The sequence below is a fragment of the Myotis myotis genome, unplaced genomic scaffold, assembly GCF_014108235.1.
Source record: "Myotis myotis isolate mMyoMyo1 unplaced genomic scaffold, mMyoMyo1.p scaffold_m19_p_8, whole genome shotgun sequence".
Taxonomy (NCBI): Eukaryota; Metazoa; Chordata; class Mammalia; order Chiroptera; family Vespertilionidae; genus Myotis; species Myotis myotis.
Window position 1 is genome coordinate 61,444,387 of NW_023416390.1, and position 26,366 is coordinate 61,470,752.

Consider the following 26,366-nt stretch of genomic DNA (forward strand, 5'->3'; position numbering starts at 1 on the left):
TAGTTCTGTTTAAAATAAGGACTCTTCAAGGGTAATTTTTACTCCGCTGTTTTACTTCTGCCTTAAAAGCATTTCTAATAACAATTATGGGATTTGCTTTTAGCAGTTTGAGTAGAAACAAGCCTCCTTAGACCATAGCACATCTGCTTCTGGTTTCCCGGGCAGTGCAGGGTGTAACTGTACCACTGAGCTGCATCTTCTGCGACCACATAAAATGCCAAAGAAACAAGCCAAGTTTTACTTACGTTACCGCATACTGTGCAAACGACAGATACTCCACCAGGACATCGAGGCCTTTGTTTTCTTCATTCAAAAACTCTCTGACCCATCTGTTGGGGGAAAAAATTATGGGGGAGATTTGTCACATGCTCTGCCACAAAAGGCCACGGTGAAAACTTTTGTTTTTCCACCACAAACACTTATTGCCTGAAAGGAAATCGGTACTAAGGAAGCCTGGACTCTATCACACCAGGTAGGAGCTTTCAGATAGACCAACTAAGAAAACCGCAACATTTCAATGTGCAAGAATAGGGGGCCAAAGGCGTATGTGCGCCTTCTTTGAATTTTACTGCTTAAGAGACTTAAGATAACCCCTAAGAAACTTGCTTAAAAAAGGCACTTGCTAAATGTACTTTTTCCACCATAACTGATCCTCAGCCTGCTTGCTACAGGAGCCAAGACTGCACGGGGAGGGAGGCAGACGGGGGACATGACGACATAACCACTGAAATCCAGGCGCGAGTCCAAATCCACATTCAACTCTTTTCTTGGCACATGAAGCTGCAGAAAACGCTCAACCAGCCAATGAGAGACCAGTGTTTATGGGCTTCTGGAAATTCGATAGGGATGATTTGCTTAACTTTTTCCACGAATGTTAAAACCTTTCAAGAAGTTGCAGACACCGCATACCATCATCAGAGTTGAGACGTGACAAATACCATGTTTTTCAAAAATTCTTTTGAAAATAGGACCACCTTGCATTTGAGTGGTGGGTTTGAAAGCAGTTCACTGGTTTTCTTTTACAAATTTTTATTCATTTGTCATAATCATTCCAAGAGATGAAGTAGGCTAGTCTAACAGAACTCTTAGGTACTGGAGATAAACAGTTGTTACCCCACCTTACAGGGTTCCCCAGGGCGTCCATCATCAGAAAACATGGGACACCCCATTAAGCCTTCACTAGATTGGAAACTCCAACAAATAATATCTGCTACTGTCTCACACGTGAAACAAGGTACATCTGCCAAGGACATTTCAAAATGGCTGACTCTTCCATGTCCTTAAGGATGAGCAACCCCTTGAGGTCTCTGTCTTAAAGGAAGAAAAAAAAAATCTGGAATCAGGATGCCTGCTTTTTATTTTTGTTTTTTGGAGGGTATTTTCTTTGTTTTTGTTTTATCCTCACAGTTCATTCTTCCTTAAAAAAAAGTTTTCTTTTTAATTGGTTTTAGAGGAAGGGAGAGGAACAGAGAGATAGAAACAGCAATGATGAGAGCGAATCATTGATCGGCTGCCTCCTGCACGCCCCTACTGGGGATTGAGCCCGCAACCCGGGCATGTGCCCTGACTGTGACCTCCTGGTTCATAGGTTGATGCTCAACCACTGAGCCATGCTGGCTGGGCCATTCTTCCTTTTATGTCCCTCCACCTCCAGGATGTAAACTCATGTCTGTAGGTGGTTCCAGGAGACAGACAGCAAGGTGGGGGGAAAAAACACTGGCCTCAGATTTCCCCCAACAGCCTCGGGCAGACTATCACAAAATGTATGCATTTAACATAGCCCCACGCAAGCAAATAACATTTAATTTTCAAGAGACCTGGCGTGGCAACCCTGGCAAGGAAACATACCACCACTGGGCCCCACAAAGTGGCTCTGCTACGGGAGCTCACCCAAACTAACAGGGCCAGATGCTGGTCAGGGCCGAAGTTTCATTCCAAAACCACTGCACACACAACCTCACGGCATCTGCTACTAGATACTTATTTTCATCTGATTTATTTTAATTGGTCCCTACACAACTAGGCCTTAGGAGAGAGTGGATTTTTTAAGCACCGATAATTAGAATCTTGGAAATAGTACAGAATTTTTTTCTTTTTACAACTGGCAGGAGACTAAAGAAAGGCTAAAAGTCACTATGAGAACCGGATGACTAGCTACAAACCCCTCGGCTGCTCTCAGGCCTCTCCGATGGTCTGACCTACGGGCTCTGACGGCACCATCTGAACGGGCCCTCGGGGTGGGTCACAGCAGGGAGCCCCAGAGCTGGGCACGGGGGTCATCTTCGTACAGGAAATGTCACCAACGGGCCCAGGTTTTCCAGGGCAGTCTCGGCTCTCCATATCCTCAGTGGCCACGGGGAATACTCGAATGTAGGAGCTGAGAAAAACAGCCACATACATAGGTCCTTCTGGTTGATTTTCCAGACACAGACTCTAAAAGAGTAGAGCTGGTCCAGGACGCTCTGAGGACCTGTGATGGCCTCAACCACTGTCATAGCCATCTCACTTGAAACTTCAGCTGCACAGTTAGACAGACATGAGCAGAGCAAGGGCGAGCAGGTAGGTACAGAAGGCCATGCAGGCGGAAAGCCTAGCGTCAGACAAAGCTGGGAAAACAAGGACCTTGTCCCCAGACCCCCTGATCTTTCATATTGCTGGTCATGCAGCTCGGACCCTCCAGGACGGTGAGGTTCTGATCCACATCACATACATCTAGGCCTCAGTTGTGCTTCAGCTCCAGGCCCAGAAAAGCAGCGAAACAGACAAGCGAGGCCAGGGCTGGCAACAGGACCAGCTGCATTGATTAATGACCAACCAATCAGTGGAGACCATGACCCTGAAAGGGCACACCTGGAAAGTTGATGAATATTCTATTGGGATCCTCCCCTGCACCCTCCAGATAAATACTCTCAAGACAAGAACCCAGTGCCTCTCTCTAAAAGGAGCAGTACTCTCCCCCGCACCACCGCCCCCCCCGCCAATTCCCCTTCCCCATCCCCCAGCAGTGGTTTCCTTGCCTCCCTCTTTCTCCTAAGCTCCAAGGGCCCTTCTTTCGCCCGTGTAGCTTGTCTCCTGAGCCCATTTCTTCGATGGCTCACTTCTTCTACCTCTGTGACCTTAAATAAACTTCCCCTTATAGTTTGAAGAAAGAAAAAAATGGAAAAAACGTTCAGCCACAAACTGGATAGGAGGCAAATGACTCAGAGATAATGAATTTTAAAAAAAAGGAAGGAAGAGAGAGAGGAAGAAAGGAAAGAAGGTAGGAAATAGCCAAGCACAGCCAGAGCTTCAATTCTCTTGACTCAAAATACTAATATGCATACAGTCTGATGTAAGGACAGACTATTAATTAGCTTCCCTTACTTCAATCCAATGTTCTTATCAATACCTCCACTCCCACTTGATGACTTTGAGCAAAAGTGCCTTAAAAACAACTTCCAAGTTGAAAGGCAGGTGCCAGCTGCTCAGTTCCTGCTCATGTCCCGCCTCAGAGATTTCATTTCATGTGGACAACCTCTTTCTAAGCTGCAAGATCTTCCCTGGGCCTTTGATCTGGCCCAGGCACCCCGAGGTGATTTACGAAATAAAAGTATATCATGGTTGATTATCTTACCCCATTAGTCAAATGATATCAGGTCAGTAAACTCATTTCAGCAAAAAAAGGCTATAAACAGCCTTCACTTTTCCCCTCTCAATCCCTGTCCCTTCCACACTGGGGATATTCTGAACAGAAGAAAACACAGGTGAGAGTGAACTTCTGTGGAAATGAAAGAAGACGTAAAGAAAAAAGGCAAACATAAAAAAAGGGCAACTTTCAAGCAGTATCTTGAAGCTAAAGACATAAAAAAAGGATGCCCCATTCTGCAGATTTATGTATATAATCATGCAATGAAATAGCATAAATATTGAGTTCCTGTAGTCAATTTCCATTTTCACCTCTGTGCATGCTATACACATTTTGTTTTATATATTACCAATAGGCAAACAGTTTCAAATTGGGTAATGATAGGTTTTGGAAAGCAGAATTATTTTTGACTCTGATAGCACGCATCACGTACTAAGCACCTCACAGATTCACTGTAATTACATGCTGTAAAAGTGAATTAGGCAAATTTCCAATCAGCTGCTCAGGAGCCAGAAGAGACGTGGACAAGAAAAATAGCTCCAGAAAAAACCTTCTTCAAGGACGAGATCTAAGTGCAGGTGCCAGTAGCTACTGTTTTATTGTCGACAGGTCAAAGCTTCATTTCCGAATTGCTGTTTTCTCTCTACCCCGCCAAATCTTAAACCTCATTATTCTCAGCTAGAGACACAAGATAAAGGGACAAAGCATGAACTCCCTTTGTTAGTCTCCAGCCTGTGGGCCACATAAGGCCCGTGAAATCATTTGGTCTGGCCCTGCCAAGGCATTAGGGGTGAGTTAATTAAACGTTTGACCAAATATAGCAGGCTAATTTTTAAGTTGATAACTTTGTATAGCTTGCAAATGATGCTATAAATATCCAAATGGCCCTTGGCAAGAAAAGGTTCCCCACAGGCATGGTGAACTGCAGTGGCTAAAAAAATCATGAGAGAGAGAGAGAGAGAGAGAGAGAGAGAGAGAGAGAGAGAGAGAGATTGAGTAGCATCACCCAGATTCATCATTAGCTACCAAATCTAGGAGACAGTGTCACAAATTGGTTCTCAAAGTATAGCCCACACACCACTAGGGGTCCCTGAGACCCTCCCAGGGGTTTGTGGAGTTACAAGTGTTTTCATACAAATATTAAGAAAGTAGTTATTTTTGTCACCATGCTGACATTTGTACTGATGGTACAAAAGAAATGTGGGTGGCCCGGCCGACGTGGGTCACTGGTTGAGCATCGAACTATAAACCTGGAGGTCACAGTTCAATTCCCAGTCAGGGCACATGCCCGGGTTGCAGGCTCGATCCCCAGTGTGGGGCATGTAGGAGGCAGCCAATCAATTATTCTCTCCCATTACTGATGTTTCTATCTCTCCTCCCTCTCTCCTCCTCTCTGAAATCAATAAAAAATATATTTTAAAAAAGAAAGAAGTGTGGTGAGAGAAAGAAATGGGAGAACATTTAATAGATAAAACCCACTGCTGCCACTAAAGAATGCACCTACTTATTTTATTCTTCATCCCATGCCCTTGGGAGGATAAAAGTTAGCTTCACTTAAAGCTGCCCGTAGGGAGGCAATAACAATTCTTGATCACATTTAAAGCTTCTCTCTTCTATATACATCTTGACTTTTCTGTGTGGCAAAATGGGAAGCTCGCGTTAGGCACTTCTGCTGCCTACCCCAATGCCGCTATTGTCTTGAGGGAAAGCGCTCGGGCAGATGTTTGAGTTGCAAACCCAACCACCACTTTTTTACATGAAATGTAAAATGACTGACAGACTATGGCTATTCTGCCTTGGGCACTTGGCATACATATTCTCAAAAGTGGATGAAGTGAGCCTGTCATGTTGAGGAAACCAACTGATGGTAGTTGTTGTCGATGATAAAATTTGAGCTTTCAAACCAAAAAACGTTAGAAATTTGGAGCACTGGTATTCACCACCATGAGCTTGACAGCTCCTCAGTCCTTCAAGAATACTCCGGTGAGACCGGTGACTACTAACAAGTGCAGCTGTTTTTATAATGCAGAATAAAGCGTGTCAATGTTCAGGTGATCAATGACACAATATTTTCCAAATAACCAATTCATGATGTTAAACAATTACTAATGGGTAAAGAGACGCATTCAAGTGCAAGACAGTAAATAGACTTTAGTACAACAGAGCACAAAAACTCATTGGTTTAGTTTCAGATTTCACATTGCAGGTAACTTTAAGAAACTGCCATTTCTTGAATTTTTGTGTAATATCAAAGAAGAACATCCACAGTTATCAGAAAAAGTTATTTAAAAACTCTTCCTATGGGGTGGACTAGAAGAGTTCAGTGAGGGTGGGAGTGGGGGAGTAGGGCCCATATGTAATATACTTCCAACAATAAAGATAAAAAAATTTAAAAAAAAGGAAACCCTGCTGCACTGCTGGTGAGAATGCAGACTGGTGCAGCCACTATGGAACACAGTATGGAGGTTCCTCAAAAAAACTAAAAATGGAACTACCTTATGACCCGGCAATTCCATTTATGGGTATAAATCCAAAGAAACCCAAAACATTAACTCAAATAAATATATGTACCCCTATGTTTAATGCAGCATAATTTACAATAGCCAAGATGTGAAAGCAACCCAAGTGCCCATCAGTAGACAGATTTAGAAAAAAAAAAAAAAAAAAAAGCTGTGGTCTAGATATACAATGGAATATTACTCAGCCACAAAAGAAGAATGAAATCTTATCATTTGCGACTGCATGGATGAACCCAGAGGGTATTACTGGTGAAATAAGTCAGTCAGAGAAAGATTTCACTTATATGTGGAATCCAAAGAACAATATAAGTGGACAAACCAAACAGAAACAGACTCATAGACTCAGAAAACAGATTGATGGTTGCCAGAGGGGAAGGGGGCTGGGAGGTTTGGTGAATAAGGTGAAGGGATTGAAAAGTAGAGATTGGTAGTTACAAAACAGTCACAGGAGTATAAAATACAGCACAGTGACTACAGTCAATAATACTGAAATGGCTACATATGGTGACAGGTGAGTATCTGTGTAAGGCCAGGTTTTCTTCATATACATCAACCAAAGCAACATAGCACAACACACTGAATGCAAGGTATGAGAATGCAGCTGCCTTCTACTCACGAACCATTAAAGAGATGTTAAATGTAAATTAGGGCCACTCTTGTCACCAATATTTTTTTTTTTTTTTTTTTGCTTTGGAAAATAGTTTTTATGAAATATGTTATTTGTGCTATATTATGTTTCTTATTTTGTATTTATATATTTACAGTTATTAAATATTTAATAAATATTAAATTTTATTAAAGAAGCATATTTAAAATGTATCTGTTTAAATTTCCAATATGGAGAACATTTAATAGATAAAACCCACAAAAATAATTTAAGAGAGTAAGGAGTCCTAAAATTAAAAAGAAATTGAGAACTGTTGGCTTTATGACAGGCTTTGGACATATCTAGGTTCGAACCTCAGTGCTTCTAAGTTGTGTGGACTTGAGCAAGATACTTAATAGCTCACTCAGCTTTCTCATCTGTAAAATGAAGGTTCAGAGGTAAAAGGCAACAATAAAAAGATTTTGTAAGAAATAAATAATACATTTAATGTGCCTAATACAATGCTTAATACATGACCAAATGACTATGATCTTGAAAATTTCCAAAAAGCACCATCTAAGAATGAATTAACCATATGTGCTTGATGCACACATACCCCATAGGTGTTTTATACCTCTTAGAACCAGCTCTTTTGGCCTGGCCCAGCCCACATTGCTTCTTCACAAAAAAAGCTGAAAGTCCAGGAGGGAGGATATCACTGAGCACCTCCTCACTCCCCCCCCCTCTTTCTACAAACCTGCCCACTAGGACATTCCCCTCACAACCTCATTCTCTCAACACCCCCAATGAAATAAAATGAACTGATCATCTTTCAGAATTTCTGTCACTGCACTCAGGATGAGAATTAATTTTCTATCATAATAAGGAGTTTTACTAAAATGAATTACCTGCAAGAAGAGATAGCCTACATCTCAGTTCCATGGAATACAGCCCGTAAATCTATCCAGCTCACCACTACTGCGGCCACTTGAATCTTATCACCCTGACATCCAAAACATCACAACATATGCCTACTCACACTGCCCGGCCAATGTGTTCTAATATTTGTGGCTCCTTTCAAGGGTATTCCAAGTCATTTCAAGAGCTGGGATAAGTCATAATCCAATTCTTCTCTATTATTATAACTCTTAAGAGTAAGTGAATGCGATTATTTCTAGTCCAATTCTTACTTCAGTTTGGCTCAAAGAAAATTAATTTTCTTTTTCAGAAGATTACTCCATCTATAGAGTTTTAGGTTAACATCAAAACTCAGAACAAACCCTTTGCTTGGCAAAGCTATAGCTTGGAATGTTATCTCAGCAAAGCCCTAGCCTTTAACCTTGAAATGCAAGTATGTGCCAAGAATAATTTTTTTAAGACAATATATTTTAAATGTAATTCTTCCTTTTAATTTCTGGTAAGCAACAATCTCCTAGGTGTCAGGGTCGTTTTAAACAAGGAAGGCAACATTCTCTGCATGGAATTCCTTGGGGACATATTACATAATATTGTTGAATTATTATTAGATACAATATTATTTTCAATATGCATAACAAACAACAGTTATATAGTGAGTAATTACTATGTATTAAACCCTATATTAGATCATTTTTATATTAGATATTTTGTGAATTATTTCATTTGATCCTTACAATATGCCTATGGCGTTTTATTATCCTCATTTTATAGGTAAGAAGTTAACTTAGATCAGATGGTAAGTAAAGAGAGTTTATATAACTTACCTAGATCAAGTAACAAATAGCAAAAATCTGAACTAACATATTTCTTTTCATAAGGCAAATAGGCACCCAATTACCTTTCTATTATGGTACCTTAAAGAGTACAATAAAATCTATGGATCCCTTATTTAGCATCTTGTATTCCAAGAATTCCTCATTGTATTGATTGATTGCTTTCACATTGAGTAACTTTTTCAGAAAATTTTCCAGCCAAATGAATTCAAGCTGCTTAGTTTCCATAGTGAAGAGTCAGTTTAGGCTTGGGTTTTCAGGTCAGGCAAGACAGGTCAAAATCCTGGTGTGTGGTTTCATCCGTATAAGGTTATGCCAGTAATCGGTTGCATACAGACAGACAATGCACCTCCATGCATTTTTCTGCTGCTAAAGCCAAAGCTTTCAGAGTGCCTCAGATAGGTGATAAACACAAAAAACTTCAGCTGGAGAAGATGAAAGAAACGTAAGAATCTTTCAACACCCCCACAGCATCCTAAACAACAAACCATTCCAATTGCTTGCAGATTTGCACTGGCTTCAACCCAACCAGGGCTCTACTATTCAGCCAACTTTGTATTGGAAATGATCATCTTGCTTTGGTATTTGATGGTCAATTTCACATTATTCCAGCAATGCCCGAAGAAATGCTTTTTGACAATTTGTAGAAATCCTGGCTGCAGATCATTCAGTCAAGAAGTGGTGCCAACAGTATAGGGTTGGACCTTACCAAATGGAATCTAGCTCCTGATCCACAAATATTGGAAAGTATGTAAATTTCCTAAGCTTGGATGCCCAACTATATTAACTTACCACCACTTTCACCCCCAATAGACAAGCCTCATTGCTTTGATCCCAGAGTCCTGATTATCCTATTTCCTTTCAGGGAAAGGGCTGCCAGATTAGGCAACATAAGAAAAAGAACACAGCATTTTGAACCAAAGCACCTGGCTCCACAGCTGTAGATTTTGTGGGAGTCACTCACCTTCTCTGGTCCTTAAAACTTCTAATCTGTAAAATGAGGAACTAGGTAATCCTTAATTTCTCTTCCAGTTCTAAATCATGATTCTATGATCCACTGCTCTACAGCCCATTTTCTGGGATGAAGGTGATTTTCAACTTTAGGTTAGAATTGGTTCAGTTTTTGAATATTTCATTTTCAAGGAAACAACATGCAGAGTTATCCTTTAAGAAATGAACATTCTAACCCTGCATTTATGCCATTTAAAAAAAAGCTTATTTTGCCCTAGCCAGTTTGGCTAAGTGGATAGAGCTTTGGACCAGGGACTGAGGGTTCTGGTAAGGGTGCGTACCTCAGTTGTAGGCTTGACCCATGCGCAGGAGGCAACCAATAGATGTGTATGTCTCACATAGATGTTTCTCTCTCTGTCTCTCCCCCTCCCTTCCACTCTCTCTAAAAAAAAAAAATCAATGGAAAAATATCATTGGGTGAGGATTAACAACAATAACAAAAGCTTATTCTGAAATAACTGTGAAAATTAACCACTTGAATGGCTTACAGCAAACATAGTCTAAAGTAGAAGTAAGCTGTTACTTATGTAATATATTAATTTACAGAATACTCTGTAAAACTATAAAATAATATATATGTAAAAACCTCATTTCCAAAAGACCTGCAAAGAATGCCAAAGGGAAAAATCCTAAAAGATTTTCTTATTGTAAAACTCAAGTATTTAAAGCCTAGAGGGTTAAAAAACTTGCTGGAAACTAAACAAAAATTTTAGGAAGAACTCAGGCTATAAAATAGGATATGCCTTGCAGATAAACCATCTTATTTTAAGGTACTCTAGAATTATGCCATCAGGAATATGTGAGAATGCCATGAAGTTGCACTTGCTTGAGGCAAAGCAACCATGTTGTTGCATGAAAACTCAGAAATGCTTAGCACCGAGATCCCTCAAACTTTATTTTCTAGAGTGGATTTACACTTCCTGGTCCTAAAAATTTGAGAATCTGAGGTGTAGGAAGAAGAGACGCAGAGCCAAGTATCTGTGTACAATGAAGTGTATCAGGTGACATCACTCCAGTTTCTGTCCCCTTCTGGCCAGAAAGGTGGGAAGTGAGGAAAGGAGAACGGAGCAATTTCAAACAACCAGCTCAGAGAACGCCCATGAAGGTTCGGAGATCTTCCAGAATCTGTCTGCATTACTTGTTGGGGGTTCCTAATTTGCCAAGCACTTACTACTACATCCAAGCAAAGAATTTTACCATGGTTATAAATATCCCAAATCTAGGACTGTCTGTCCAGCTCCTACTGATCCTTGTACTGTGAGAAACTCAAGTGCCAACACAGGTTCCACCCACCTAAACCTCTGTCTCCGAGCTTATAATGAACAGTAAGGAAGCTTAACTCTTCAGGTATGACACAGTCACTTTGTAAAGTGTCCAAAGAGCCTTGGAGCTAAATATTAAATGGGCACACTTACCCAATATGGTTGGTTCTTAAAGAAATTTCCAGTTCTCTCAGCACTTGTGTGGATTCTTGAACACGCCGTCTGAATTTCTATAATTCAAGAAACACATATTCTCACAAAACATATTTTAGCAACTGCTAAAACTGTAGCTTACTTGTAATAAGTTTAACACGATATGAAAATAGCTCTGCTTCTGAAGTGGGCTTTTCTCGCATTTCTTTTTGCAAAGCACACACATTTTTCTCATCATGAAAATCAGCTGATGCAAAAGGATTGGGAAAAATTACTTATTTTCATGTACTAAGTGGCATTAAGTAAGTATATTATTTTCCCCTACCCCGAAATACAATAGTCACCAATATATTTATGTGTTGGGGTCCCTAAGATCATCCCAGTTTCAATGATTCCATAGGACTCAGCATACAGTTGTCCTTATGACTAGGATTTATTAGACTAGGAAGATACCAAGCATAATCAGCAAAGGGAAATGATACCAGGGGTGAAGTCTGGAGGAAACCAGATACAAGCTTCCAAGAGTCTTCTCCCAAAGGAGTCACAAGTGACAGTATTTGTGAAATGCTGTCGACCAGGGAAGCTCATTAGAGACTCGGTGCCCAGGGTTTTCATTGCAGGGTGGGTCACTTGGGCACTCTCTGCTAGCACATACCTAAGTCCAGCCTCCCAGAAGGAAAAGAGGCATTCGGCATAAACCATATTGTTGGCTTAAACAAGTTGGGCACCGGGAGTATTCTGATCAGGGAATGGTGGGAACTCTCCCAAAATTCAAGTTCCCAGTTGACAACCAGAAGCCAAACTTGCAAGCAGGTATTTCTAAGGTAGCAGTCTCAGGCTTGCTATGTTAACTCCTTTCTGCATGACCTAACATTTCCAAAAATAAACATTCATAGTTGTCTCCGCCCACGAGCCCCCATGTGGAAGGTCCCTGTTCTGAAGCACCTCCCTTCTACATTTGGAATGTTCTTCCTCATTCCCATGCCTCTAGAACCCCAACGATCCTTCCAGAACTCCCTCATGTCTTTCTTCTTCAATGAATCCTCCTCTGATAGTAAATGTGCTCACCTCTCTATCCTCTCAACACTATATAACCTCCAAGGATTCATTGGGTTGCACAGCACAGCAGTTCTTTGGAACACCATTTCCTACAGAAGCACTTATTTGCAATGACTAAAGTCTTGGGCCACTCTGGAAGGACATTTGATGTGCCACGTCTTCTAAGAAGAGTCCTCTGCTTTCCTTCCTGTAGGTCCAAACCACCGTCTTGTTACACTGTTCTCGGGAAAAGGCTTTGAGGATTCTAACTCAGGATATTAGAAAGCCTTGTCTACCGCCATCATTGCAGGGTATATAGGGGTATCCAGCTCCAAAGGCAAAGGTGTGCAAGGAGAGGAAGGAAAGGAGAAAGTGTGGACAGGAGGAAGGGGGTGGGGAGAGCCAGGTGGAACCCTGCTCAGTATGGGCGGCTCCTGTCACTCTCTTCTCTTCTGACGGCCCTTTGCTTCTCCAACTGCTTCTCACCAGGGCACCAAGGAAGCAAAGTCTCCCAGATCCCCCTGGTTGCCATTCCTAAAGCACCCCAAAGACTTTGGGTTTTTAGAATGTAGGTACAGAAGAATATGTGAAATAAAAGCATCCTCGATGCAATGAAGAAAGCATGACACTCCCCTCTTTTATCAAGAAAGGCCTAAGAAATGGCAGCAGCATCTACAGTTTGGAGGGGCATCCGACTGCTTCCTGCAGAGCTCTCCAGCACTGAGGGCTGCTGATGAGGGGGGTCTACGTATGGCCACGCAGCTGAGGGCACCATTTCCAGGTGTGCTGGCTGCTCCCAAGGGGCCATCCCATGTCAGAGTCATAAGTCCTGGGCTGCCTACACCTGTGGCCTTCAGAAGACAATGCAGTGCTCCTGGCTATGCATTTGGCACAGTTCTGACTGGTTTCCTGAGGCCTCTGCCGGCCAACTCTGCCTCACGCTTCCTCGGGTCAAGGTCATCTCTTCCAGACATCGTCAGCCATAAGGGCACGCAGCGAAGCAAGGAGGACATAATGGAGTATAAAAGAAAACCTGCTGAAGGACTAAGTGGCATATATCAAAACACTATCAGATAATGGGAAGGACACTAGCAGATAGCATTTACTCGCCATTTACTATGGTAGGCACTACACTTTGGCAACTACATAACACCTGAGGTGAAACTAAATTGACTTTGCCCTTGTACTGTACTCTCTCGGGAACTGTTTGATTTTTAGCTGACTTCTAGACTACAGAGAGGCTTGGCACCCACTTCACTAAACACATAAACAGTGAGTGCGAACACTCTGCACTTCTACAATGGATGCAGAATGCTTTAAAAGAGAAATCGTGTGCCCGTGGGGACCAGCTAAAAGGAGCAGGGTACCATCACTTGTAGTCTTCACCCCTGACTCGGCCTCTCCCTAAGAATAAGGTACAGCGTGGGGATGGGCCCACGGAGACAGCTGAGCCCTGGAGACGGAGGCAACAGATATTACCATCACAGAGGACCAGACTCCCTTCTTCCTGGTCTGTGGCCTCTCCCATGCCAGACGCGAGCAACCCCTCCCACCTCCAAAGCATGGACTAAGCACTGGCTGGTATGAAATGAGGAGGCTGGTTTGGAGAGTTCTGATCCCAGAGATATCTAATTTAGGCTCGTCCTTTCCTGCCCTGGAGGGTTTAAAACTATTTAGAAGAAAATCTAAGTAGAATATATTTCAGAATTTTTTTCAGAAGACAGCACATGGAGTACCTTGTGTTCCAGATGAACAAAAGCTTAATGAACGAAGTACCCGAGGACTCTGAATGCAGTTAAGGGAAGACGGCTGGGCCTAGACTATCTGGCCCTGATTTGAAATCTTTTTGTTTCCCCCTCCCATATTACAACTGAGAACTTTAAACACATTTTAACTGAAAGCCATGCCTTATTCCAAACAAAATCTCCTTTTCTCTAGGCTGTAAGCATGACAATTACGTTGAGTGGAACAGATCGTTTCCTCCTGCCAGCTCCTGACAGAAATCGGAGCAGCAGGGATGGTGGATCCAACATCCATTTTATTTTTTTTTCTGCCCCCAATGACTGATGGTGAAAGATGAGGCACAGACCAAACAAGGCCATTCAGTTGGACACACAGGGCCCGGGGCAGAGACTGAGGTCAGCCAAACAGACATCGATTATCTTGGGCCTCTTTATCATTATTTGTGAGGGAGTAAAACACTTTCTGAGCAGCTTATTAGTTATTTTTGTGTGTGTGTCTTATATTCTTTGCCTCAACCCAGAAGCAATTGTTCCAAAGGAGAGCTCGAACATGCCAGGAGGAACCCCCTCTCCCTTCCCAGCACCTTCCTCCCTGTGGGGCTTGGGGCTGGAGTCTAAGAAGCTCTCTGGGAGTTCACGTATTTTCTCCTTTCTTTTCAGAATCTGACAAATGTTTCAATAATTGTTTGAGGATGGGACATACTCTGTGTGAGGGAAGCTCTCAGTCTTGAGGACAGACATCGGCATTTCTGCAATGCTCAGCTCGGCGTGAGTGTGCCTAACGCCTGAGCATCCAGCCTGAAGGTGTGTAAGCCTGGGGATACCTGGAAATGTTTCTAAAGGAGAAGCTTGCTGCCCCTGTGCAAAGAAATGGCCCAGGAAACCACCTGGAGCCTTCTGCTTGTTTTCTGTGCATATGGGTGTGCCTTCACTTAGCCCCCTCTAATCTGATGGCTGAGGCTGCTCTGTCCTTGGGGGAGGAGACAAACAAGAATGAAACAAAGAATTAAGCAGCTGTCTCATTGAGGGGGCCTGACAGAAGCTCTTTAGAAAAACAAACTTGTGTGTGCCATATTTGGGGCGGGGGGGGAGGGGGAGCTATGAGACTTTGACAGGTACATTCTCAGAAGACGAGGCTGTGTCACTGAAGTCCATATGGCGTCTAGCCGACAGCACAGGTCTACATCCATTTCATCATCATGTCGAGATGTGATTTCCGCTTGCCTGCATGTTAACCATGAACTTCCAAGAGGAAATAATAGCTGTTTTCCTTTGCTTAGCTTTTTTTTTTTTTTTTTTTTTTGAAAAGCGGGGGTGGGGTGGGGATGGGGGGGTGAGTGAAAGCAAAAAAATAAAGAAAAAGGACGTTTTTTATTTATTTTTAAAAAATACAACAGCCAAGAGCCCTGGGAACAGTGGCTAACTGGGAAAAGCGTGCCTTTCTTCTCTCATGGGTCACACGCAGAAACAACAGAGGGGATTCAGCTCCAGATATTTTCCTTGCAGTCTTGAAAGCAGGAGTTGCAGTAGGTCAACCGGAAAACAAGCGCTCGCTGCAGAAGAGCCCTTTACCCATCTTAGCAGGGACAGCTCTGCCCCTAGACATCCCAGGCCTGCCCCAGGCCTGCAGGGCTGTGCCAGGCTGCATGCCTGACCACGAGGCATCAGTGTAAACCAATTGTGTGGCTGCACAAAGCAGGGCTTGTTTATAAAAGGGGAGCGTCTGTTGAGAATGGAGTCAGCTTATTCTCTCCTCACCTTCTTGGGGCCAGGGGCAGGGCTGGGGCGGGGAAGCTGCTAAAAGCATCAACACAGGATGTGAGAGCACAGCTGGGATGACAAAGCCCAGTGATTTTTCAAGGTCTCTGGACATGCACCCAGACATGAAAGACAAGTCGGCCGCTGCGGGGCCTGCTTTCCTGGGGCCCCCACACCTCTGCACTGCACTTGCCGCCTGTGTAATCGCACATGGCAGTGCCTTAATGGCCATCAGAGGGAAGGGCCTCTCTCCTCAGGAAAGCACTCTTAAACACACCCTCAAGTGAGAAGGACAGCTTCTCCCTTTGTCTTCTCATGTTCGTCTCTAGACTGTTTTCCTGGAGGCCCTGGCACGGGCTACAGTGCAGAGAAAGGAAGGTCTCCCCAGTGCAGAGGACTCTGCTTGCTCATGGGGAAGCGGTAACAAAGAGTGGAAATAAATCCCTCTTACCTTCCTGGTTACAGCTGGATCCAGATAGCCTTTGAGCTTTTGAATGTATGTGTGGGGAGGATTCTTCACCTGGAACCGTTCCTGCAGGAAGCACAAAAATAAAGTAAAAATATCGCATGTATGAAGGCATGACAACCAGCCATGTTCCAACAGATTCAGATGCTGAGCCAAGGCTGAAAGGCACCCACTGAATGGACGTGGCCCTGCAAATCATCACTATATTCTAATGATGTTGTCCTCTCTGCAAAGGAGAAAACGGAAGCTCAGAGCAATTCGGCCCTTCCCGAAGGTAACACAAGTGTCAGTAGTACAAATGGATCTGAAGCCACACTACCCTCCTCTAGTCTCTCCTGCTTTCTCTGCAGCTCTCATTCCAGGAATAATGTTTTGCCCAACCTGTAACCACATCCTCTTCTCGCAGGTCCTCAGTCTACTGCATATTCTTTTGAAATCTTTAATGTTAGCAAATCTTCTTTTGAATATTAATTCTTTGGGGAAAAAACAAAAATTTGACTCAAACTCGATAAAACTTCTCTGTTTCAAAAACGAGTAAAGAGTCTATTGCTAAGAGGCTGGAGTGAGCGTGTATTTGCGTGTATGTATACCCATGGGTGTGATCGCTAATGGGCTCCCAAGGCAGCCCAAACTAGAAGACCCAAAAATAGTTTAAGCAAAACCACAATCATTGAAATAAGCATATTTTACTAGTATATATACACGCTATTTGAATATAGACCTGATGTGGGGCCCAGGAATCTGCATTCTAACAAGTTTTATGCTGATGCTGTGAATGGAGGGACTACACTTCGAGGAACTCATGCCCATGCGTATTGGATTTTATAGACTATAAAGTCCAAAGCAGCACAATAAGCAGTAGTAATAAACTGGGTCGAACCCAAATGCCCACCAACTAAAAAGTGGATGGATAAATACCTATACTATGTTCATTCAACCGACTACCACAATGAAAATGAATAAGCTACCCAGCATGCACTGCATGCTCCTACACAGATGGGACCTGTAAAGCTGATGTTAAGACAAAAAGAACACGTGATTTCATTTACTACAGATTTACACAAAACAGGCAAAATTAAACAATCTTTAATGGTTTTATTTATGTGCATGTGCGTGTGTGTGCGTGTGTGTGTGTGTGTTTAAGAGAAAGAGAGGGAGGGAGAGAGAGAGGGAGAGAGAGGTAGATGACTAGCTGGAGGACTGAGGTGGGGGAAGGGAAATATGAAGTATTCCTTGAGAGGTTAGCAATGTTCTATTTCCTGACCGAAGTAGTACATGGGTGCTTGGCTTCATCCTACTTGTTATGCTGTTCTTGGGTTTCACAACCTCTTCTGTACATATGCTATACTTGACACACACAAAAAAAAGTTTAAATAGTGTATCAGCTCTAAACAGAAAAAAAACACAAAGATTCATCATGAAAGCAGGACAATTCTTATCAGAGTCTACCCTACCTATACCCCAAAAGATGTTTTTCCTAGTAATTATTTTAAACCTGATTATTGCTTACACCTCAATGGAATGTCTTAGTATTTTCCAACACTGACACTGGCCAGGATGTTTAAGCATTTGTATAACCCATGAGAATTCTATTTCTCCAACACAGGGATACTCTTCCCAGTCCACTCAAGTCTTGCTCGCTTAAGATTCAGAAATGTTAAAGATCATCTTACGATTACCAAAAAGGTAATCTTACTAGTGTAAGTATATACTTTTAATTATGCTTTAAAATAGAAGGAAGTAGCTTATAGCGAGACATCTATCAATATTTCCCCTCTACTTAAAAAATGATCAGGGTGAATGTTATAGTATATCAACTATATTGCAACAAAGCTGTTAACATAAAAAGACCAGCATACTGTTCCTAATTGTTCCCCCAAATTTTCTACCGGGAGAAACATCTTGAGTGTCATCATGGGTCTGTATAGTCCTTTTTATTAATTTAAAACCACCATCACTTAGGTAATGAATCAAAGGGAATCCAACCGCCCTGGGTTTTCAGCAGCAGCCCAGCTGAAGGCTAAAAAAATCACAAAAAGCTCTGATCTGAAAAGTTGACTGACAGCTAACTAGTTACTATTTCCAACCTTGCGTGTAACCACAGCTGATGCCAGAGATATAGTAGGATATAATAAAACTTATGCTTTTTAACAATCCAATCATTCAAATTGTTAAAAATCCTATGACAATGCAAAGCTGTGCTCCCTTCTTCTATAGCAACCAATTACTTCCAAATAGAAGGCTCCTAACATAACCTCAAGGAATTCTAACTCTGGCTAATACAGTATCTGCTTGAGGACATGAAATATGAATCTGTGGACAATTGCTGACAGATTTCTAATTTATGTTCTTTTAGGCAAAGTCCCCATACCAGAAGAGCCATACGTATTCCTTTAAAAGTAAAATCTGGTTGCCCTGGCCAAATGGCTCAGCCGGTTGGAGCATCATCCCATATGCCAAAAGGTTGTGGGTTTGATTCCTCATCAGGGCACATACCCAGGTTTCGGGTTCAATCCCCAGTGGGCGTGTATGAAGGCAACCAATGGATGGTTCTCTTTCATATCTCTCTCTTGCTCTCTCTTTCGCTCTCACTCTCTCTCCATATACTCAGGTGAGGATTAAAAATAAATAAATAAGGTTGAGTAGCACATAAAACATTGACATTCACTCAGTTAGTGAATCCCATTTTTGATAGTCAGTAAGGGCATCTTTCTCCACTTCCTGTTTAAAATTGGGGTGACTCAGAAAGGCTTTCTCAAATCCAGGGGCAAGCAAAGATAGGTTTACAGCTGTGAGTAGGTGAAACTGTTTACTCTTGTATTATTACTTATTAATTATTGTATTTATTGGTATTATAACTATAAACCTACTTTTGCCCACCCCTGTATGCACTTTTATTGGTCCTGCAAATATTTTCTTACTAGAGGCCCAGTGCACAAAAATTTGTGCACTCGGGGGGGGAGGGGTCCCTCAGCCCAGCCTGTGCCCTCTGGCAGCCCGGGAGCCCTTGGGGGATGTCCACTTGCCAGCAGGGACCAGGCCTAAGCTGCAGTCGGACATCCTTAGCGCTGCTGAGGAGGCAGGAGACGTTCCCACCATCACTGCTGTGCTGGCAGCCTGGCTTGTGGCTGAGCAGAGCTCCCCCTGTGGGAGCACAATGACCACCGAGGGCAGCTCCTGCATTGAGTGTCTGCCCCCTGGTGATCAGTGTGTGTCATAGTGACCAGTCATTCCCAGTCATTCTGCTGTTAGGGTCAATTTGCATATTACCCTTTTATTATATCCCTGGTGCATGGGTGGGGGCTGGCTGGTTTGTGCTGAAGGGTGTCCCAGATCAGGGTAGGGGTCCCGTTGGGGTGCCTGGCCAGCCTGGGTGAGGGGCTGAGGGCCGTTTTCAGGTTGGCCACACCCCCTTCAGGGAGGGAGGTCCTGCTGGGGTGCCTGGACAGCCTGGGTGAGTGGCTGATGACTGTTTTCAGGCTGGCCACAGCCCCTTCAGGGTGGGGGTCACCCCTGGGGTGTCTGGCCAGCCTGGGTGAGGGGCTGATGGCTGTTTGCAGGCTGGCCACAGCCCCTTCAGGGTGGGGGTCCCCGCTGGGGTGCCTGGCCAGCTAGGTGAGGGGCTGATGGCTGTTTGCAGGCTGGCCCCAGCCCCCAGCCACCCAAGCTCCCAGTGGAGGCTGGATGGAAGCAGGTATCTGGGATTTATTTATCTTCTATAATTGAAACTTTGTTGCCTTTAGTGGAGGCCACAGCTGGCCAGGGTAGGCAGGAAGCTTGGCTTCCTCCATTGCTGGGGCAACCAAGCCTCCTGCTTGCTCCAGCTCCGTGGTTGCCGGCCACCATCTTGGTTGGGTTAATTTGCATATAGTCGCTCTGATTGGCTGGTGGGCATGACTTGTGAGTGTAGCGAAGTTACGGTCAATTTGCATGTTTCTCTTTTATTAGATTAGATCATTATTCCCCTGAAACTATGGACAAGGTCTACATTTAATACACTCATACTTTTTTCAACTGTGTTTATTAGTATTTGCTGTTGTGTTTTAGGCACATTTTTCACTTGTTTGAGAAACTTATTAATTTATTTTCAAGAAAGATAAAATAAAGAAGCCTGAAGTCTTAAAATACAGTAGGTCTATATCACAGTTACTTCTTGAAAACTCGGCCTGCATCCAGGGTTTCAAATAAAACTGTACGGCAGAAGAATACAAAGCCCCAATCATTGTCCTGAAACTTAAGGTTGTTTCTATAATCTCAAAAGGAACTACAGTTTGAGCTATAAATCCAGCATCTGCCCCACCAAATCTTTCCGTCTCTTCAATGTAGCCATTTGAACAAAAGTTAAATTTGGGGGGAATACACTGGAGAATGTCAGCACCTTACCAACACACATTTTTTATTTGGAAGGGCTTTGTATAGATTAGTGACATCATACTTACTTAAATTAATGTTTTTTCTCTAAATATTAGAATTTTAGATTTTTGAATTGAAACCCCAAATTGCTTTGGATGGCAGTTTTCCATCACACTCACTTCCAAATGTTTCATCACCCACATGCTATTTCAATAACTATTTACCTACTTGTTCAACATCATTGATATGGGTAGCTTAATTAAATTAAGTCCTCAACCTGAGTTACATTATATAGAAATATTATTCTTAGGGATAGAGAACTTATTTAATTATGGTGATTTGTTAATATGGATTTTTTAGCATCTGAAAGAGCTTTAAAATACAAGTCTCTAATTTTCCAGGTGGGTACCCAGAAGTGGGGTTGTTGGGTCATATGGTAACTCTATTCATAATTTTTTGAGGAGCCTCCATACTGTTTTCCATAGTGGCTGTACCAGTTTACATTCCCACCAGCACTGAATGAGGGTTCCTTTTTCTCCACAACCTCTCCAACACTTGCTATTGTTGATAATAGCCATTCTAACAGGCATGGGGTGGTATCTCACTGTAGTTTTGATTTGCATTTCCCTAATAGCTAGGGAAGTGGAGCATCTTTTCATATATCTGTTGGCTATTTGTATGTCTCCTTTGCAAAGATATATGCACCCTTATGTTCATTGCAGCACTATTCATGGTAGCGAAGACATGGAAGCAACCCAAGTGTCCTTCACTAGCAGACTGTATAAAGAAGATGCAGTGCATATAAACAATGGAATACTGCTCAGCCACAAGAAAAGATTAGATACTGCCATTTGCAACAACCTGGGTGATCTTGAGAATATCATGCTAAGCAAAATGTCAGAAAAAGTTAAGAACCTTATTATTTCAATCATATGTGGGATATAAACTGAAAGCAACAAATGAACAAACAGGAAAAACAAAAACTCATAGACACAGACAATAGTATGGTGGTCACCAGATGGAAGGGTGGGTAGTAAAGGATAAAGGGGGTCAATCAAATATATGGGGACAGACGATATAACTTTGGGTAGAGGGCAGATAATGTAATATACAGATTATATATCATAGAACTGTACAATCAAAACCTATATCATCTTATTAACCATGTCACCCCAATAAATATAATTTAAAAATATATCAAAATTAAAAAATAAAATACAAATTTCTTTCAAAATGTCAATATAGCATCACCACCATCCTGACCTCTTGCCACTAATCTCCATGTGTAATCAAACTTTATTCAAAAAATGTTCCTGGATAAGAAAAAAAAAAAATTGCTCTGGAGTTTTTAATCATTCCCCATAAGCATTCACAAAAAAGAGCCCAAAGACATTTCTAAACATTTAGGCATGCTAGATCACAGATTGCACTGGAAGGAGCTTAGAAGGAGAGAGAGCGCAACAACAAGCCTTAAAATCAGAACTTCATTAAGCTTCTGTGTCGTTTGCAAATATTTTACTTTGAGTGTTAGAAATTCAATTTCTCTGGTAATAATCAGAAAATGTCTTGTCATTGCTAACAGTGACTTTATTTATGCACTCCCAGGGACACAATTACCTTTTTATCTGGGGCAGCACTTCTGTTTCTCAAAGGTTAACTTATCTATATATATAAAAGCCTAAGCAACTGGAATGACTGGACAACCAGTCGCTACAATGTGCACTGACCACCAGGGGCAGACACTCAATGCAGGAGCTGCCCCCTGGTGGTCAGCGCACTCCCACAGCCAACCTCCCCCAGCTGGCCAACCTCCCACGATCCCTTCCCCCAGCCAGCAGGCCCCCGAGCTAGAACAGAGAACTGGGGGTGGGTGGCGGCAGATGCGGCCCCTTTCCCAGGGGTTGAGGACCGGCTCCCTCCTCAGGGCCAGCAGCCAACCTCCCGTGCCCTGTCCCGCGCCCCCCCCCCTCCCCCCCCAGCCAGCAAGCCCCGACCAGCCTGCTGCCCACCTGCCATAGTGGTGGCATGGCAGTGAGGGAAGGAGGGGGGTCGGAGGGGAACTGCATGTTGGCGGGCGCCAATGATGTTGGCGTCAGTGTCCGGCATTCATTCCTTCCACACCTGGCCTGGTGCCCATGGCTTCCTCTCTGGCCCGGCCCTGATCACCAGCCTGGCGTAGGGACCCCACCCATGCACAAATTTCATGCACCGGGCCTCTAGTCTTTTAATAATACATCTAACTATATTCTTCAGACTTCTTAGCTCACTCAAGCCTCCCAGGTGTCAAGTCAAGATTAACCCACTATACAGATGGCGGAACCGAGACTCAGAAATTAAATGACTGCCTTCAATCAGACATGGGATACACAGCAAGGGTTCAAACTCAGGTTTTCTGAGTCTCTGATTCTTGCTCTTTTCACCACACTAGAATGTGTGCTCATCTTGCTTTTGATACAGTTTTTAAAAGGGCAGAAACATGTTTTCTTCTTTGAGTCCCCCTTATGTAGACAAATATTTGGCACACAGTCTTTAATAATGTTCAAAGAATTAAACTTCTTTTAAATGTCATATACAAGTCACCTCTCTCATAAATTAAGGGTAAGTTTTTAAAGTTTAAAAGTACGCAAAGAGATTGTAAACACTGTATGGAGCATACAGCCAGCGGGTCCTGTGCTAGAAGTAAGCCAGCCAAACTCATGTCATAGCTAAAGAACATCTGCTGATAAGCCTGTGTTGTATCTCCAATGGCTCTGAAACTGCCTAGTGCCTCTCATTATTATGCATTTCTCATTAACTCAATCTGCTAAGGCTGGTATGGGCCGCCCCACACCCAGCCTCCTCCCGCCAGCCATGGGGAAGGTTAGGCAGCCTAAACACAGGCATGGCCCGCAGATAAGGAAAAGACAAAGCACTGAATGGACTCCACTTAATGACTAGGGTTCAAGTCTACCACGACCCGAAATGAAAACCAGGCCACTCTTTTTTTGTTTGTTTAAAGAGGATTTTTATAAGAGTTTATTTGGGGGGGGGGGGGGACACAAAAACAAAAATTCAGGCCATTCTGGTTTTTTATTTTTAATAAATATATTTTTATTGATTTTATTTAGAGAGAGGAAGGAAGAGGGAGAGAAAGAAACATCGATGGGCTGCCTCCTGCACGCCCCCTATTGGGGATCAAGCCTGAAACCTGGGCATGTGCCTTGACTGGGAACTGAACCAGTCAACCTATGGGGACAGGGTACCAAGCCCAACAACTAAGCCACACCAGCCAGGACCTCAGGCCATTCTTAAAGGAACTAACAGAAGGGGCTGTGACAGGAGTATACTAAGTTAATTAGGCAAAGTCACAATAAAGGAAATTAATCAATGGCAATGCTATAACATGGCCTTTTCTATTAGACACAGACTGGCAATTCTTTCCAACCAGCTGAACCGTGTCTTTGGGGCCTCCCTCCCTCCATGCCCCCCTTTCTCCACCTAAATCTAATAAAGTCTGTCACTGAAAGCCTTTCTGCATAAAGAACTGGGATTGGACACTCCACTCACCTAACAAAACATTTCTAATCCTTTGCATTTTCTCTACCTGTGTGTATAATTACATGAGAAATTACTTAATTGAGGTTAATTTGATGTTAGCTGGACTTACACCAAACATATTACAAGCATTTCCGTTCTATAAGTTATATTTGGATAAGCAGCGCCAAAATCAAACAGGATTTCACTTAAATATATCTTAGACCTTGATAATCTTAGGTTTAAGGAAGAAATTATAGTGAGACACCTGAAAATAAGGAAGTCTCTTATTGTCAGGTGTCTCACTATAAAATGGGTATCTCATGGGGGACACCCTCACTGTTGAGCTTCTCTCCCAGTCTGGGATGGCCACAGGGTCACTGGCTCTATTTCAGAATTGCTTAGGGATAAATTAGATGTCACCGTTATTATGCCATTATTAATGTTTTGTTATTTTGATCCTGTAATAGTTCACCTTAGATAGTAAAAATTCAAAGGGTTTGAATAAGCTCACTACACTTGAGTGATTTTTCCTCCTAGAAGTTGAAAGTGGTTGGGCTTCCTTTTCCAAGGCTGAGTAAACGGGCCATAATCACAACCAGGATCACTGCCATTAGTGAGTTCTACTTCACAGGCTATAACCTGGTCCTAAAAGCTCTTCAGAGCTATGTTAACTGGAATCATCCATGTCCTCAAGGAGTTTACCCTCTAAAATGGGAAATGATGACATAGTACTAGGGAGAAGAACAGACAAAGGGGCATTAATATTGCATACAGACAGAAATGATTTATATGGAATAGCAGAGGCCAAGAACAGTGCGTTGGGCGGAGGTGCCAAGACCAGAGTCAGGGCTCCTAAGCAGGAGGGCCTAAGGGAAGCCATGACATCTCAGCCCTCACAAAACTAACAATTTCCACAAATAGAAAAAATTTTACACAAACAGATCTAGATCCTCCTCCCCCCCCCCCCCCCGCAAGAAATAGAGAGAACCAAAGTCCTAAGGGAATGCATATTCCATGCCGCTCTTCCCTCAAAACACTCTGACGCTTCAGAGAGGCCACCAAAATGCCCCACCTATGGAAAGTATGAGGACAATTTAGAGGAAATGAAGGGAAAGTATTAAGACTCTACCTACTTACGACAATAGATAGCAAGCAAAGCAAGTTCAGATGGGATTCTAATTTTGTCTAACAACTACCAGAGGCAGCTAGTGCCAGCTGTGATCCTATTTAGAAGAGTCCCTGTGGTTATTATTGGATGAAACATTTTGCTAAATAAGGCCCCGTCCCTGAGCATCTTAAATCTTGCTATCACATTGAAGTCTCCTGTTTCTAAGGCACCCACGTGAAAAACACCAAGGTAAAAAAAAAAAATGTTTGTCTTTTTATTCTTATACTCATCCAGAACACATTATGCAAGACGCTCTATAAAAAGCACAAAATGAAACAAATTCAACTCCAAAACATTAAATCTCATCTCTGAGATATAGCAGACATTGCTGTAATACAAAGTAGAATATGATCAGAACCATATGCGATCCTCTGGAAGTTCAAAGGAAGGTAAGGCTCTTTCCAACTGAGATGATCAAAGAAACATCCCTGGAGAAAGTAGCTTTGGAATTGAGTTTTGAAGGACATGCAGCATATAGATATCCTGGGACAGTGTGAGAGGCAGGAGACAGAGGAGTTTTCCAGATGGGGGCACATGGGAATGAAAGTAGAAAAGCCTGGGGCATGTGCTAGGATCTTCAAGGGGGTCAGCTGCGTCCCAGTAATAAAGTTTATGAAAGTTAATGGCACAAAGAATCTAAACGGTAACTGGGAAAGGGCACTGGCAGTCGTCAAATAATAGGCTAATGCGTAGGACAGGGAGTCAATAAGGAGTTTTGAATAGTGAAAGGGCATATGGGTAATACTGCATCACTCTCCTTTCTTCATTCCCAACTTTACAAGTTGGCCATTTCTGCACTAGACTAGACTTGAAAAATCAGCATGTCAGATTCATTCCTCAGCCATAGTTTCTTGGAGCGCCTAGAGAAGCATTCTTCAGCTCTGAATATGAAATCATTTTCCTAGTCCGAGCAGAGAGGACAACTTTCCAAGTGTTCCATTATAGCTCGCAGACTGAAAATAACTTTTGATGAGAGTTTTCCAAATAATTGCCTTTATTTAGACTCACAAAAGTTTCTTCTAGTTCAACAGGTCTTTCCTAATCATAACATCTGATAATTCACTCTCTAATATGTGATATGAATTGGACTTCTTTAATCCTATTGCTAGTTCATCATTCTCCCAACTTAAAAAGCATTTTAATTGAATTTGTTGCATTTGTATGAAGGAGGTCATACTAATAAAATCTGTCTGTTATCTTATGTTGTCCTAAGAAAAGACAGAACTGTGACTACTTGACATGGAGCAGTGTTCAGTAAGTACAGTTGTTACTGTTAATGAGGACCGAAGAGCTGTATAGAGTGACGGAAGGTCAGATTTATACTGGAAAAGCCTTCTGATAATCTTCAAATCTATTTTCTGTCTTCAAAAGCTAAAGCTTTACCTTCATTTAGACTGGCATTTCTTAAAGTACCCATG

The 26,366-nt window shown here is 42.6% G+C and overlaps 1 protein-coding gene across 8 annotated transcripts in view; it reads right to left on the reverse strand.

Annotated features, from left to right (window-relative positions):
• Positions 1-26,366, reverse strand: part of FMNL2 (formin like 2) — a 318,758-nt gene that overhangs the window by 89,484 nt on the left and 202,908 nt on the right. For all 8 annotated transcript variants that reach the window (XR_004969607.1, XM_036320780.1, XM_036320775.1 and 5 more), the window contains exons 3-5: positions 15,897-15,977; positions 10,908-10,984; positions 246-329 (exon numbers count right to left, since the gene is read on the reverse strand). Coding sequence is in view for 7 of the 8 variants with exons in the window: in XM_036320780.1 (XP_036176673.1) it covers positions 246-329; positions 10,908-10,984; positions 15,897-15,977 (242 nt within the window). In the remaining variant the exon portion in view is untranslated. The remainder of the gene's footprint in view (positions 1-245; positions 330-10,907; positions 10,985-15,896; positions 15,978-26,366) is intronic.